The sequence below is a fragment of the Myotis brandtii genome, unplaced genomic scaffold (assembly GCF_000412655.1).
Source record: "Myotis brandtii unplaced genomic scaffold, ASM41265v1 scaffold268, whole genome shotgun sequence".
NCBI classification, from domain to species: Eukaryota; Metazoa; Chordata; class Mammalia; order Chiroptera; family Vespertilionidae; genus Myotis; species Myotis brandtii.
Window position 1 is genome coordinate 1,204,894 of NW_005360187.1, and position 17,457 is coordinate 1,222,350.

The window sequence follows — 17,457 nt, forward strand, 5'->3', positions numbered from 1 at the left end:
GAGAGATGGACATCTGTAATAATCTCAACAATAAAGATTAATTTTTTAAAATACCAAAAAAATTTCAGTGTAACAAAAAGAAGACAAACTGGCAGAGGGAGTATTTCAAACTAAAACCAAAGACAAATGGGTGAAAGTAAATATATAAAGAGCCTCTACAAATAAATAAGAAAAATACCAACAAAAACTCTGATAACTTATACACATACTTAAAGATGCTCATCTTCACTTGTAATAAGATAAAAGCAAATGAAAACCACACTTAGAGGCCATTGTTCCCCTCCCATATCAACAAAGATTTAAAAAAAAGTTTGAAACCCATACTGCATTGACAGAGTTAATAAGAAAAAAGACACTCTTACATATGGCTGACGGGACTGCAAATGGTTTAGTCTCTGTAGGAGGCAACTAGCAAAATTAGAAATGTATTAAGAGCAGTCTATGTGAGAGGAAAAGACTTGAAACAACATAGAAGTCCTTCAAGGGATACTGGCAAATAGAACAGGATGCAGAGGTAAAAAGAATGGAGAGCTTTCACGTATGGGTATCGAAAGATTACACCACCTGCATAAATATGGTGCTGTAAGTCCTATTGTTTGCTTCCATTTCTCTAGAAGCTGCTTCGGAAGATAGTTCTAGTTACCTCATGGTGTCTACTGCAGAGTAGACACACAATTACTATTTGGTGAAAGTAAATAAGTTAATGCATGAAGGAAATAAATGGGTGAAGGAACACACTTGGGTACTTGGCCTATCCTCTAAGCTCAATATCAGCTCCTTTTATACGTGGATACACTGGGGCTGAGTCCTGGCTGTTCAAGACTAATGAGTTTTCTAGGTTCACTTCTTCATATTCCTCAAGAAAAAAAAAACATTCAAAGGATCATATTGTTTCTAACCTTCCCTCAAAAGCTCTCCATGGCTTAAGGGGAAAAACTCAATTGCTTTATTCTAGCCACTGCATTTTCCGTAACTAGGAAAGCAAAGGAGGCGGCCTTGACAGGACCATCTCCCACTTCTCTTGTGCATGAACTCCCTACCCTCTCACCTGCTACTCTTGGCATGAAAATCTTCATCACAACCATCACCATGACAACCACAACCATCACCACTTAATGAACATCTATGATGTGCCGGACCATGCTCCACACTCAATGTGCATCCTGGTCACAAGCTCACGAGGAATGAGGTATAACACAATTGTCTCCAACTTACAAATACAGGGACAGGCTTGTATGGACACATGTGGGCGTGTGTCCAACAGGACGCAGCTATGATGTACTGTTTCTTAGGATGGAGTTTATTTCATTTTCTATACATAATGTTCTGATGATGGATGGCTATTTGCATAACCTGGACTACAAGTGTAATACTAATATAAAGCAATAACAGGTCTAGGATAGATGACACATGCACCATCCAAGAGCAGTGCTTCTTTATCTGCTCAGGAATCCCTAAAAAGCCCCTGCTTTGCATGTCGAGGTGGCAGAAGAGCACCCACACTCACCAAAGTGATAGGACACCTATGTGCCAATTGCCCGGAGAGTGTTTCTCACCAGGGCCCACTCATCGCAGGTTATCAGAAGATTCCCAGCTATTCATTATTATACCCAACTCATTCTCTCCACGGCAATTATCTGTGAGCAACATATCCTGCTGTCCTTGGAACCATCAAACTGACATATGATTAAATAACAGAGGGCCGCGAAGTTAAATTTAAAACCACTCTCTTACACTTCAACTCACACATCACATCAAGATCTGTCCGGCCATGGGAATATTCTAGCTGACCCACAGAGGGGCTACTCCGTTACTTCACGTTCCCCTCTGAGAAAGGTGATGGTCACGTTCTCAAAACTTTCTAAAGATACTTTCCAGGAACTGAAGTAAAATTTTGCGTAAAACAATTCCCTGTGTGAAGTCCTGCCCTCACGTCACATGAAAATATCTTAAGAGTTGCTTGTGTTCACTGTTGTGTCTTCACAATTACGTATGGGATCTCACAAAAGAAGGAAAAAAAAAGCCAGTGTATTTATTCAGCACACTGAGAATCACAAGCCTTTCAATTTCCATTAAGAGTTACAGTAAAGCATAAGTTATTGCACACTCAGATATATTCAGAAATGCCAATAAGAATATGCTTATGTTAATAATGTTACCAGTTAGAAAACGAACTGCAAGAGAAGGTCAGTGGGCAAGCTGCAGGTCAAACACGAGGCTCACTGCCGCTGGACTCAAATAGCAGCAATCGTGGTTCTTCAAGGAGAAATTTGTTTTCATTCCCTGATTTACTCTATAGTTCTAGAATTAATGCTTTTCTACAAAAATAATTCTGCACAACCCCTTTTATTTTTACAGAAGCTACATTAGGAAAAACAACATTTTTCATCCCCAATAAATTAGTTGCCTCCCAAGCAAAAGCAGTCATTTTCTCCCTTTGTATTCTATTCTATTTTTCACCCATAGAGTATTCATTGAGTTTGGCATAAATGAAGAAAGAGTGGCAAATATTAAAATCTTCAGAATTCCTTACAAAGCCTTTATTAGATATATTAACAACACAGTATTTTCTTTAGAGAAACATACACAGTACCCACTCGTTTTTAAATAGGCACCCAAAATGTAGGCTTCACAAAAATGCAACCTTACTCAGTGTGAAAATTCCACACACCTTCACCCAACGCTGAAGCAAGTCCCAGCCACCAGTTGGATAGGTTTCCCTACAACGTGAGCTGGTATTGTGGCTAATGAAGTGATAGAATTCACATTTCATAAGAAAAGCCATATAAAGGAAATAAGATATTATTTTTCTAGAAAGTGATTTATAATAATACTGAGAAACTATTTTTTTTAAATTCCTTCCCCTTCTCAACATTTACAGAAAAGGCTAACATATCTTGAGAGATTTACTATTTGCTGATATTCATCCACATGGTAGTACCAACAAAAAGCCAGGAGTACGGGAGGAAGCGGGGTGGGAGGGGGGTTGGAAAACCACAAAATGGTTAATTCCACCAAGGTGGCATCTCTTAGTCAGGAGCCAGGTCTTTATTAAGCCAACCTGCCACTATCTCTTAATTGAGATGCTGTTGTTCTTACTGTTGTCATTGTTTTAACAGATTTGCAAATTGAGAATGGCCTTTCTCATCTCTGATGAACTTCAGAAACATACTGCGTCACAAAGCATTTCAGCTACAATTGTGTTCCTTCATCTTCCTCGCCGTCCTAGAGCAGCGGTCGCCAACTGGTGGTCCGTGAGGTCTGAAAGGTTGGCGACCGCTGTCCTAGAGGTGTGGATACAGCATCAGAGCAGCAAATCAAGCGAAGACTAAACAGCCGAAATAATACAGGGCACAGAGCCCTAGTTCTACAAACTGGAGCTGCCTCAGCAAAATGTCAGCCATGGCAAGTCCCACCAAGGCCAGGTCAGAAAGGTGCAAGAACCAAGCCCTGGCTACACCTCAAAGGTTCAAAACCATGTCTAAATATAGAACCCACTTTATGTTTGCAGGAGCTGTAAATCAGGGAAAACAACTTTTTTCCATCCCCAATAAAATATTTGCACCCAAAGCAAAATCAACTGATTTCTGGCTTTCTACCAGTTCTGCTTGGGCATAAAATTTTCTGACACTTCACCAGAAATGTCAGCGTTAGTATAAGGCAGCTTTAAAGAGGGAAATGATTGTCTGACCTGTGGATAACCCCTCAATCCCAACAGGAAAAAGGAGTTTTCAAAAACACCTGAAACCCCGTTTTTCCAGTTATTAGTATAAATGGGAAAAACTATTTTTCTTAGTGGCCAAATCCTTCCTTATAGGAAGTGTTGGTCTTTGAATTCAGTGAGGGGAGAGGCTATGTCTTTTTACTGCGATATTCCCAAAGCCCAGCACAGACCACGCCATGGAGAAGGATTTCAGTGCAGAATCGGGGAAGGAGGGGAAGGGAGGGAGGGAGAGAGAGGAAAGGAAGGAAGGAGGGAGCACAGGAGAAAGGGAGAGAAGTAAGGAGGGAAGCAGGAAGGGGGAGAGGAAGGAAGGAAAGACAGAAGAGAGTGAGAGAAATGGGTAACTTCAGCAGGATTTTCCCTCTCCTTTTACTTGGGATTTGTTTTTCTTGAATTTTCAAGCATCCAGCTTGATAGAAAACCAATCATATCTTTTCTTAAGGCTTCCCCTCTGGAGAAAAAAAAAAAAAAGATGTCCAGGGGAGTGAGCTCGGCCTCCAGAAAGAACCCACCAACAAAGCTCAATGGGGACCCAATAAAGGTGGCAGGAGTGAGAGGAGCTCATGCAGGGACCTTTCTTCAACAGTTTTTTTCAACAACATTCAGGAGTATGACCTGCCACTCCAGTGGGTGGCACACATGCATCAAGCTAGAGACCCATCCAAATTCAAGGAGGCAGCGTCTACTAGGGAGAAGATACATTAATTAACCATCTCAATTTGAGAGAGGGTATGACAGCAGGAAAAGGGGTCAGAAAGCACGCTGAGAGTACCAAGGAAGGGAGAGATTGCTTCTGCAGGGGGCGGGGGGTGGGGGTGGGGGTTCAGAGAAGGCTTGGTGTTGGAGTAACACCTGAGCTGGCCCTGGAGGGGCAGGATCTGGGTACAAGAGATCAGCTCTGGCCCTTGCCAATTTTGCTCAGTGGTTTGAACATCAGCCCAGAGACTGAAAGGTTGGGGGTTCAATACCAGTCAAGGGCACGTACCACTACCTCGGTTGCAGGCTCATCCCCACCCCAGTCAGGGCATTTTGGGGGCATGTGTGGGAGGCAACCTAATCGATGTGTCTCTTTCACATTGGTATTTCTCTCTGTCTCTTCTTCCTCCCTTCCACTCTCTCTAAAAAAAAAACACAGGGAAAAAAAATATCCTCAGGGGAGAATTATCAACAGCAGCAACAAAGAGAGACCAACTCAGGCTGGGAGGTGGGTTGGGGACAGGCATGAATCTCACGGTATCTCCACAAAGTGCCTCATGGGATGGAGTCTATGAACACATACTTGGGAAATGCACAGGCCTTATCAGAGACTTTACTATGCAACTGGGGCTGAAGTGGCAAAATATTCAATCCCTAAATCAGGAAGGATGGCTTTAGGGGGGGTCCCCAACACCTTCACTTACACACTGTACTAACTTGAGCAAAATATTTAGCTTTTATGAATTCATTTCCTCTTCTCTAATATGGAAGAAATGACATCCCCGCCTCATGCAGTTGTCATGAGAAGCAAATGCTACATAAGAAGTGATGAGTTCAGTGCTGGCCCTTAGCTCATGCTCATTGTAATGACTGCTGCTCTTTCTATCAGCAGCCACATCAGTGTGCATCGTGAACACAAAACAGGATGCAACATGCAGCATTTCTTCACCAGCTCCATCAACTTTCCAGCAGCTAGTTTTTGGAAATGCCAGGCCTGCAGGTAGGGCTCAGCCTAGCACACAGTAGGTGCTCACTCCAAACTCGTGGAGGGAATGGGGCCAAAAAAAGACCCTGGGAAGAGCAAATCCCTGGGCAAGATGGTTTTCATTACTTCCTTGGGCAGCAGGCCTCTGAGGTCCGGGAGGAGTGACTTCATCTTTTGCTGGAAGAATGAGGGATTGAGAGCACAGGGCTCAGCTTTGGGGAAGCATCACAAAGAGTTTATTTTGGTAGAAGTGTTTGAAGTGACTCTGTAACAATGAGCTCATGCCTGCTGCCAGGTGCCAGCCGTCAGCCGGAGCCTGCTCGCCGGGGGGATGCGCCAGGCCCATCAGACACGTGCACTGTGGATCCCATAAGACTGGCTCCAGGGACAGCCCCTTCCTCTCCGAGAGGGGATACTGAGGCACAAACAGGAAGCAGCTGGCCCAGCACCCAGAGCACACTGCAGGCCGAGAGAGCCCTGGAGAGGCCTGAGCCTTCTGGTTTTACTTGCTTGATTCTCTGACAGGATTCTGAATGGATTCCCAAAGGATACTTTTTCGTCGTCTTCTTCTTTTTTTTTTTTTTGTCAAGTGCTGCATACATTTATCTAGATAACTTCATTGTCATAAGCCGCACACTAATCTCACAAGGAGTTCCTAGAAATGAGCACATGTCACACACACCCTCCCCCGAGCACAGGCAGGAGCCTTTCAGCCTCTCGGGTTTCCCCCTCGCTGTGCGGAAGGGGTGGCTGGACCGCGGTGCAGTTTCCGCAGTGAGAACCTAGGCAGGGTGAGAATATGACATTTGCATTTTACCACGCCCGATACTTAATAGCTGTCCACCCGAATCGAAGCATGAGCGTCTACATAGAATTTGAAAAGGAAATGAGGCCATTTACAAAAGTGGTTGGAGGGGAGACTTTCCCATGGAGCCCACTGCACACAGAAAAGATCCGGGAGGTAGTGAAGTTTTCAAACTTCAGATTGGGCGAGAGGGAGGTACCAGGCAGACTACAAACTTCTACAGTAAGAGAGATCAGACTTCAGTTTTTAAATATATGATGAATGTATACACACATACATACACACACACACATACACACAAACATCTCTGTATGTATGCACACACAAATATATGGATGGATCTCAGTTGTGAGCCATGTAGAGAAAGCACATGGGCTAGCGATGCTGTATTCACCCCTTGTTACACTTCGTTTTACTTTAACTGGTAAACCTGGAAGTGGTTGGAAGGAAAGCATAGCTAACCCTGGAAACTTGTCAAAGCTCAAAAATGCTTCCAAGACTCCACAGACTTTTTGGTTTCCAGGAGAGTGGGGCTGACCAGGTTCTCCCTCCACTAAAAATAAAACTAGAGGCTGTTTACAAGGGTTGTACCTTTTCTCCAGCATGTGCATTTGGGTCAGGGTGTTAAATGATATCGAAATTATCTGAATCTTGATTCTCCCACTACATACAGTCACCCAATGGGGATTGGCTGAACCCTTCACCAAACCCACTCGGCACACCTGGCCCCTGGTCTGGAGAATCCCCGTAACCTACAAACCACTCGGGCTCTAACCCTGCATCCTGTCTTCTGAGAGTCAGAGTTCATTCCCCACGAAATAGGAAAGAGCTAAACACCGTGAAGTACAGTTGCTGGAGGAAAAAAGGAAAACAACCATAGCAGAACGCCTATGGACACATCTCCAGGCCCAGGCAGGGAGCCTAATCTGTTACAGCGAAAGGGGTCCCCGGTCTCCAGGGCCTCAATATCAACAGGTGCAGACTAGGGTAGCGAAGGGAAGGCAAAGGAGAAAGAAAACAAAAAAGACAGGCAAGGAGGAAAGCGTAGAGCTTCGTTACAGGAGCGGATCCAAAACTTGGAGGCAAGGTTTGGATAGCACATGGCCAAGCCTCTCCTTCCCCACCACAGTGTGATGTCTGTTTCTGCACAGAGAGGCACAGAAAGGGACCCAACAGTCATTGGGTTTCTGGTGAGAGCCGCTCTGCAGGGCTGTGCTTTTAGTCTCTGTTTAGATCTCTGTGTGGGGGACTACGGAGACCCGGGTTCCTTCAGTGTGACTTTGTTCAAGGCAGTTTCTGGGGCTCACCCCATGTGGCATGTGGGAATAGCAGAGGAGGGGGTTCATTTGCAAGGATTACAGGGCACAGGGCACAGGGCACAGGGGTTGGGAGCAGGCAACAGGACAAGACTGGTACGTGGGCAGGAGGCCTCGTTCTGAAATCGTTTGCTGCTGGTGTAAATGCATTGGTCTGGTGGCTTTGGTGATGAGCAGTGGACAGGATATAAAGAGGTGCATTTAGGGAAGAATGGAGAAGAAAATAATATAGCTTGCCTTTCAAAAGAGCAACTACATCGGCTATCAACTTAATGTGACTCCTTTTTTTTTAAAGTAAAGTCTAGGTAGCACAAATCATACTATGAGCATCTTTTAGTAAACTCATCGATTCAATGATAAAGAAATCACTAGATAATTCTACATAGTATCAAAAAGAGAAGTCTTGCCTCATTTAAAGGTGAACCAATTATTGACCTGAGCCCTCTTTCTTAGAGGAACCAAACCTGGGATGTGTGTTCAAACAAAATGTCCATTTTGCATCTTAATATTAGGGTACACACAGTCCACACTGAATCTCGTTTTACATTTGGGTCCATATGCTATTCCGTAGGTAATTAAAGTATGTCTTATAGCTAATAAAAAGAAAGCTAAAAATTTAAAAACCAAAACAATGACAGGAAATAACATGTGTGTACAATATGTTACGAACATACTGATAATTTTCAAAAGTGATTTTTAAAAAAGTATTATAAATCTTTCAAAACACAGTGATTTATTAAGCGAAAAGTCTCAATGGTTTGCACTATTAAATCTGGCTTTTAAGTTGCTGTGTCACGGGCACATCTTTTGTTCTATTCTCCGAGGTTAAATTTAGCATCCTGCGTTTGTTTTTTTCCACTGCTCCATGTTTTATCACCATGCAGTCAATTTTGCACTAGGGAGTTTTCCTGAGGATTCCTCTTATTGATTTTATAATCCAGGAACAGAATGTATCAAATAATCCAACAGTGATTTATTTCCATCTTCTTCTTTGCCTTTTCCCACTTATATAGCCTTCTCATAAAATAAACCTTCCCTGGGCATGGGATGAAAAAAAAATGTGGTGGCCTGAGCAAAACCATTTCAGAAATGTGTTTGTTAAACAAGTGCAAGCAGTAAATTGAGCTTAGGAGGGAAAGGTGGTTAGAAGAAAAACTGAAAGTACTAACCTGAAAGTCAAGCTGATTGGAGCAAGGGTGAAAGCAGCAATTTGGAGGATAAGCAGAAAGAAAAAGGGATAGCAAAAGAGAATAAAAGGAAGGAAATGCATTAGTTTTAAACATACAGCCAACAGATGTTATATTAGCAGGTTTTATAACCAAGTGAAGGACAATAAAGCAACTTTTATCAAGATATTAACCCCCCCCCCCAAAAAAAAGCTGTGGGCACACACCATAAGCTGTTATACTAAATATTATACCTAGGACACAGGTACCTGGTCTCACACCCACAGTCACCACAGGCCCTGACGTGAGCCAGAGGTGTGCTCTGGCAACCAGTGGCAGAGTTTGCTCTTTTCTGGAGGAATATTTTAAAAAGTTCCTATCTGTGTGCATATACAATTCTCATTATTTAGTAAAATGAAATGGAAATTACTGAGGTATTAGAGTGGGCGGTAAGCACTGATGTCAGAAAGATTTTATTTGAACCAGTAAGTCGGATGGTTATATCCTATGAGATATTTTTCCTTCCTCCCTAAAAATAAAAAAGGAGCCGAGCAATTCGGCTTTCTGTTCAAAGGTTTCCATTTGAGATGCTCACAGAGCACTGCACCTCACGATGATCAAAGACGCCACGAGGAAGGCTTCTGGTGAGGGGCCCATCAGCCTCCCCAGAAAGGACAGAGTCCCTTCCAAAGCTGAAAGTACTTTTGTTCAGTTGTGAAAATGAGAATCGTACTTCATCACTGACAATATATATCCACACGCTTGACCGCTTATTTGTACAAAAATATTTAACGTGCCCTTCTAATCAGTCAGAACAATAAAATCTCTAATGTCAAGCAAACTTTAAAAGGAAAAAATAGCATGACCCCCTTCAGACTACCTCAGGAGCACACAGTGGGTGTTCATTTTGTTAACCTGTAAAATACCATCGGCAAAAAGCAAAGTGGATTTACCAGCTCTCTATTCAGTGGGACCCCACCATTCTCTACTACTAAGATGTAGCTTTAAGCATTTGCACAGGAAGAAAAAACAAAACAAATCCTCAGGAGAAAGCTTAAACAAGAACATCTCCCGTGAAAACAGCATTGACTGTCATGATAAACATGAAGGAGAAAAATTCAAGATTAAGCACATGGTGAAAGCATCGATCTGGTAATTCCTGTAACTGAAATCCCCCTGCAGCGTGTTCTGTAATTATGAACGCACAACTCCTCGAACGTAAGAGATGGGTCAGGCCATGGTCAGTGTGGGGACATTGGGGATGCTGGCCCCAGCTGCTGTTTCAAATTCTTCTGGATCAGAGGTGTATCAGGCTGAGATTCATGGTCAATCTGTAGGGAATGTTAAACTGAAATAGCAAGCCAACATTTAAGATTTAGTTGATTTTTCTAAGGGTTCCTACTTTTCATCAAATTCTCAAAGGATCCATGCTATCCATGACCTTCCCCCAAAGGCTGTTAGGGATGGTGTAAAACCACCTGCCGCTTATTTTAAAGAAAGTTCTGCAAATATAATAACAAACATAAATAGAAATTACTTAGGAAGATGAGTTTATACCAAAACAAATAGAACTGGTATCGTTTCTTCCACGTACCAGGAGATTTCTAAACACACTATCATAGTTAAAAATAAACAAATAAAGCTTAAGTTTACATTTTGTGAAAAGAGTTCTGAAAGGAATCAAAGAAAGTATGTCAGCACATTATTAAACAAATTCAGGAGAAAAAAATCATAGCTTCTCAACCCTAGATAAGGCACTTGTGGGCACCTAAAATGACGCCTCAATGTCCAAACATCAGGTGGCATTGGTCCTGACCCAGATAATGGAGTGCCGCCTGGGCTTCTGTTCTGATGCTCTGTCTTAGGAGTGGAACCGAGGGAGCCAGCCTCCTCTCCACAGTAGGGAGGGATGTGAGTGATGGCTTGACTGGGGCAATCCCTGTCCTTGAGACAAATACCAGCAAAGCCCCTAACATATTTAAGATAATTACATGAAAGGGCACCTGCCTGATTCCTTCCCATGGGTCAGCTGCTTGTTTGGCAGACTCTGTTCACCTCTCTCCTTCCCCAAAGCACCAAACGATTAATTTCAAAACTAAAACTGCAAGACCCTGATGGGCACTAATACAGAAAGGCTATCTATTTCACTGTCTCTAATGTTCAATTAGCTACTCCATTGTATAGCCTACATGATATCTAGCATTGGTGATTGAATAAGGACCTCAATTCTCAGGGACTTGCTCAAGGCCTCCCAACCACCCTGTGCCAAACTTCCCCAGAGCAGCCTGTGGTCCCAGGCAGCAGCTCCCTGCTAGAACCATCGGGATCAAGAGCCCGGCTTATGGCAGAACTGCACACGGGGACCACACTGGAGCAATATGCACTTTGAAAGGCAACATCTTTAGTGGCTGATGGAAAACATCACTCACGTGGAATTTAAGAGGTAGAGGCACCCATGTAAGTGCCGGGCATGTGTTATTTGGAACATATACATTATAGAGAAAATAAAAAGTGGGAAGATTAACGAAACAGAAAGCAAGCAGGACTTGCCCTCGGAGCGAGAAGCAGGCCAGTGTCAGAGTCGTTGAGCTATTCCTAACCCCATGCCTCTTGCTGCACACGACTGAAGTTCTGGGGTATTTTAGAAACTAGCTGCCTTGAAAAGGAGGCCTTTTCACTCTGGTAGGTCACATTACAGACCGGAGACCACAAATTTATTTCAAGTTCAATTTCTTGGTTTTCAAAATCACAAACTTAATTGCAAACACTCCTCCGTGACTCCAAAATGGAGATATATGTCACATTGCTAAGAAATCTTTAGTTCCCAACATTATGAGGTATGAATTTGGCAGCCTAAGCCAGCAAATGGAGATACTGCCCAATGTGAACAGGGCTGCCTGACGAGACGAGGAAGATGCGTGGCTGGAATTTACACGTAGCCTTTACAGCAGCAGATAAGGCTCCAGAGAGACAGGCCAAGGCTGTGCTCTCCTTTTCCCAAGATGTTTCCCCTCTTGATCTCCACCCCCAAACTCCTCAGGGGCCTGGGCTGAGGCTGGGGCTCAGACATTTCCCAGACTGTGCTCTGCTGCTGGACCCAAGACACAGGCAGGCAGAGAGCTGGGACGGAGTCAAGTCCCAGCACACGTTTTATGAATTACAGTGCCTGGGAGGCATCAGCTTTAAGGAGAGGCAAAGGCAGAGATAAAGAAAATGTGCAGAAAGTACATAAAGATAAATGCCTGTAAAATCACTGTTGTCTTAATGCATTCCATATTGAGGAAATAAAAATGTGAAGACTCTTGATGATTTAATGGCCAGAGCGTCCAGCTAAGACCTGTTTGTCCACCACACGATGATGCTTTTTTATGCAAATATTTATAGTAGCTGATCCTGATTTTCAATTACAGTTCTGGAGAGCTGGTTTGGGGCAGAAAAATGCTTTCTAAATGTGGGGCACATCAGTTTCCCTCATGAAAGCTAATAAAGATGAGGCAGACCTCCCGTGTCCCAGCTGCGGTGCCTCTCTGCTGGCTGAGTGACTATTTGGTGCTACACACAGTCAGTCACTCATGTGTCAGACCTGGGTTCAAATCTAGCCTTTGATTCTTATAAACTCTGCCATCTTGAGGAAATTAATTAATTTGTATAAAGTCATAGTTTTCTCATCTAGAAAATGGGGATGCATTGTGGGTAAGATGTAGTGGTATGCAGTATTGCAAGTCAAATGCTTAGAAGAGCGTCTTATACACGATTAGCGTAACCTATTATTGAGATTCCAATTACTATTATAAATTAATATCATCGGTATAACTATCTAAGGCATCTTCCCAATGGAGCTCTGCTTCCCAGAGCGGTGGACGAGGGGTCCAGAGACCTACATTACAATGATGTCCCTCTGACCACCGGGCCAATCCAGAGTCTGTTCAACCTGCCAGGGCCTTGGGTTGGTCCTAAAATGTAGTTCCAAAATAGCCATGTAGACTTATCTAAAATTAACAGTGTTCTTAAGAACCAGTAAACTGGCAGAACATTTCCAAATTTTAAAATTAAAATAAAGTCCTTTAAAAATTTTTTAATTTGTACACTTAACTCAGGAAATTAAAGTTTTGGTTTAATTGCTACAATTGGTCTCATTCAATCAAAATCAGATTATTACCAGACTAATGCTAAGATTTTTAAATGGTTATTAGTTGACTTGAAGTTCGAATATATTTAATACTGTATTTGAAAATGTCAAAATTTTATTGAGAACTAATCTGTCCATTTAATACCAAGCCAGGTAATATTGAGAATTTATTGAACATTCAGCTTTTCATAATGATATAACCATCCTATCTTACACTGGGAATTGATACCTACAAAGGATGGCACTTCTATTTATTTATTTATTAGTTTGTTTGTTTGTTTGTTTGTTTATTTATTTATTTATTTATTTTTGTTTATCCTCATCTGAGAACATTTTTCCATTGATTTTTTGGGGGAGAGTAGAAGAGAGAGGGAAAGACAGAGAGAAACATCCATGTGAGAGAAACACATCAATTGGTTGTCTCCGGCACGAGCCCCAACCAGGGCCCGGGCCGGGGAAGAGCCTGCAACTAAGGTACATGCCCTTAACCAGAACTGAACCCGGGACCCTTTGTTTTGCAGGCTGGTGCTCTATCCACTGAGCCAAACTGTCTAGGGAGATACATTTTAAAAGGTTATTAGAGACACACTTCTAACAAGATCCAAGGTCACACAGCTGGCATGAAGCTGAGGCAAAATCTGAACCCAGGGCTTTCTGTTGCTAAAGACTGTGATCTTTCCACACCCCATAGAGAGTTATTCTGCATATATCCTGAAGTCTGTTGGGCCCGCACGGGTGTCTTGGTCAGAGCTGGCAAACACTCACGGATTTATTCAAAATTGGCTGATCTCTTCCATATGCACTGAATCTAGGAAAGACAAATTCTTCCTTATTACTGAACCAATAAGGAATCCTGAAAGGTTATGGAGTTACGTAAAATTATTCAGAAATTCTTTCCTTATATGAAATACAGGAAAAAGCACTGATGGAAAGCTTATTTTTACAGTCCTTGCTATACATACATACAATATGGACATGATTTATCTAAAAATCTAAATACTCTGGAACCCTGATATAACCTTCTTTGTTTTTAGACAGAATTTGCTATCAAGTAGGCCTGCCTTAGACCCTCTTCAAACGTATTTATTTACCAAATGTCATAAGGTCCTCTTAAAAGATAAACCCCAAGATGAACTTAACATTGTGTGCCAAGAAACACTGGAACTCCTTTCCTTTCTCCAATCTTGAATGAATTCCCAACTACCGTATAATCTTCCATATTCTTTGCTTGAGACAAACCTAAACCACAAATGTTTGTCTTTGATGGAGAAAAAAACAACAACTGAGGTTTCAGGTAGTCAAAGCCTTAATTTCTTACACACTTTGCTGGCATCAATGCCAGACCACTATTTTCTTAAACACTTCAGAAGTACATAAGTCATCAAAAGATAAGCCAAATGCCTTCTGAGTAGCCCAGAGAAACCCAACATCATCCTAAATAATGTTGGTGCTACACACAGGCCATATTCATCAGACGTAACTTGTTTCTGACTTGAAATATGAATGTGCATTCTAAAGCCACGGTGCCCTGAGATGGTAACTAAGCAATAGATGCTCTCTCGCTGTGGGCAATTCACAACATGACTGCAACATTTACCTCTCAAGTTCCGCGATCTTCTTGTCCTTGTCATTCTTTTCATTCTCCACCTCCTTGAGGATCTCCAGCAACCTGTCGACTTCAGCTTGGGCCTTGCCACACTCATCGCGATAGTAAGATGCCTCTTTATCAAGCTGTTTTATTCGGTCTGCAAACTCGGGGTTCATCCTGGAGTCATCTTCAATATTATGAGCCTTCAATATTATATTTTTAAAGAATGGAGTTAAGACAACAATTTAGAACAAGAGATAGTGAAGTCACCAATGGCCCAGAAATTAACTATGGAGAACAAAATAATAATCACCAAGAATTATGGGTATACTGTCAGTTGAAAGGCAAAACGGGAAAATCGCACACGTCAGCTATCTTAGAAAAACGCTGATTTTAAATTATATTACAGCTTCAATGGAGAGTTTTTTTTATTGTTGATATTTTATTCCATTAAACATAGCTACTTTTTGCTTTTTTGCCCACCAAACATCTCAGGGGAGGTGGGGGTAGAGACTGCGATGCTACCTGGTCATTTGTCAAGCAGAACTAAAACTATTATCTCATATTCTAGAAAGTGATTCATACCAACAGTTTCCTTTCCAATACAGAGAAACCGAGATAAAACAATATTAAACCATCAAGGGCATATGCAAAGCCAGACAGCATCGAAGAGACTGGCTTCCTGATCACTGAGCACTTCATCCCATGAGAAGTAACAGCAGAAGATGCAGTTTGAACGGAAGACTTGGACGTGAGGAAGGGCTTTCCAGCTAACAGCCATACCCATAAATTCTTGCTCTATTGATTAAACTTAACCTGAACCAGGAGGAGGAGGAGCTAGTTCATGAACAAGCACACAGACGAGAATCGCAAACACATGCATGGGTGGGTGGCAGCTTTACACACGAGAACAGACACGGCAACAACACAGCAACAACACTGCAGAATAATTTGCAGCCAAAGTATTTGTGGTTTTGTGTGTGTGAGACTGTGTTATGGCTTTTTTTTTTTCCCAAAATAAACTTTTGGCTGAAATATTCCCGGACAGATGGAAATAACACTGCACTGCGATGTTTTGCCTACCCCTTGTTTCCCATCATTCCTAATTGGCTTCTTCAAAGAGCAGGCAAGGAAAAAACAAGTTGTTTAACAACAGTGCACAGTCAACATAGAAAGTCATCTATGTATGTATCTCCAACATCCATGTGTGAAATAAAATGTTAACAATTTATTAGGACGAAGTTGTTCTGCTGTCTTGCTATGGAGAGCAAGTGCTCATTGTGTTTTTATACACCTTTTTTTTTTTTTTTTTTTTTTTTTTTTAGTTTCAGGGAAAAAACAAGGCAAGCAAGCTACAGCTACTGTGGGGTCAAATGAATCATGCATGGTTAGAAAAATTAATACTGATACTACTGTTAAAAGGTTGACAGTCTTTGCAATGATTTAGTAGAAAAAAATTCAAAAATTAGTATACATAAAATAAATTTCTTATTTATGACAAAATAATCATTTTTAGAATAAGATTTTGCATGTAACATATTATTTAAGCATGAGGATAGAAAGTGAATAATTTGCTTTGAATCTCCTTAAGATTTCCTTATTCAAGAAAAAAACTTGACTATACAAAAGATCTTGGAAAAATATAACAATTCAACATACTATCATGGACTAGCTTACCCCCTTTTACCAACATTCCTTAGAAAACATTTATTTTTCATTTATTTAGTTTGTATACTAGGTTTCATTTTAATAGATTAGTAAATACTTCAATATAATTAAAATAATCTGAAAAGGAATACTAAGCAAATTTATCTTCAGGAGTTTGTTCATCTAATAATTCTATTTTAAATTACAGTAATGAATATTTTCATTTGTTAATCTCCCCTTTTAAAAGTAGAATAGATAAGATAAAATACTCCATATAACTACTTCTATTTGTGATATTAAGAATCAACTCATTAGTCTTGTAACAAAAAATATTTATAATAAAGTTTTTAAATTGCTAACAAAATTTTATGTTAATTCTCTTCTACTTCTATAGTATCTTACCATTATTGTTCAACAGCTAAAAACCTTTTCATGACATTTTTCTCAAACTACCCAAATAATAACTTAAATCTTTACAAAATAATAAAATGAGTAATGTGCAGCTAGAAACACTCAAATAAATGAATAAATATGTTTTGATGGCTTACTTCTGACAAGTTAAAATTCCTTTCTTGACTCAGATTTAAACATACACAAAGAGCTAGAAGTCAGCCACTGTAGTTTATTTTGGTTGTTTTTATTCTTAAGATTATTATTATCACAATTTTTAATAAGTGGGTATAGGATTACTAGTTGTAAGATCTAGATTCTAAATCTTGCCCTGTATCTTATGACTGTAGGTAAATAAATTAGCCTCTCTTAGGACATTGAAAACTACAAAATGATAAACATGTGAAAGGCATTATTCATTTGTTTTTATTATGATGATTATTTTATGCTATGTATCCCACCAGTAGGGCTTGTTACACAGCTAAATTAATAGGTTTGATTAATTTTCATTGACAACAAGCTATTAAAAAAGCCTTAGAGAAGCTTTGCTGCTGTTAATAGGTTTGATTAATTTTCATTGACAAGCTATTAAAAAAGCCTTAGAGAAGCTTTGCTGCTAGGTTCACAGAGGAAGCTGCTGGTAACAGGTTTATGAACACATTCCTAATTTTAGTTCCTTAGAGAGAAGAAAATGATCTAAGGCTAGCTTTCAACATGGGTGTGAAATTAGATAGGCTGGTAGTCTTTTCAACCCCAAAAGTGGGTATGGTTAGAGGACTCATGGGATGTTTAGAGGTATAGAAAACCAAGGGGAAAACATGCATAAATCTAGACCAGTGTTGACCTCGTGTGGTACTAAAGTTAGATCATGTTATTAAAATGAAAACCTACGCCAAGTTTACAGCTGGCTGGGTGTCTGTGAGACAATACCTGTGGGTGCTGATGATTCTCCCTTTTAAAAGGAATAGATAACCTCAAAAATATATTTGAGTTAAATACATCTATCCATCT

The 17,457-nt window shown here is 40.9% G+C and overlaps 1 protein-coding gene across 12 annotated transcripts in view; it reads right to left on the minus strand.

The window, feature by feature from the left end:
• The window catches only part of ERC2 (ELKS/RAB6-interacting/CAST family member 2), an 846,554-nt gene that overhangs the window by 444,837 nt on the left and 384,260 nt on the right, over positions 1 to 17,457 (minus strand). For 4 of the 12 annotated variants that reach the window (XM_014541323.1, XM_014541319.1, XM_014541322.1 and 1 more), the window contains exons 12-14: positions 15,823 to 15,840; positions 14,419 to 14,612; positions 8,696 to 8,707 (exon numbers count right to left, since the gene is read on the minus strand). In XM_014541323.1, the coding sequence (XP_014396809.1) occupies positions 8,696 to 8,707; positions 14,419 to 14,612; positions 15,823 to 15,840 (224 nt within the window). The remainder of the gene's footprint in view (positions 1 to 8,695; positions 8,708 to 14,418; positions 14,613 to 15,822; positions 15,841 to 17,457) is intronic. The other 8 variants (XM_014541326.1, XM_014541324.1, XM_014541317.1 and 5 more) reach the window with 2 other exon arrangements.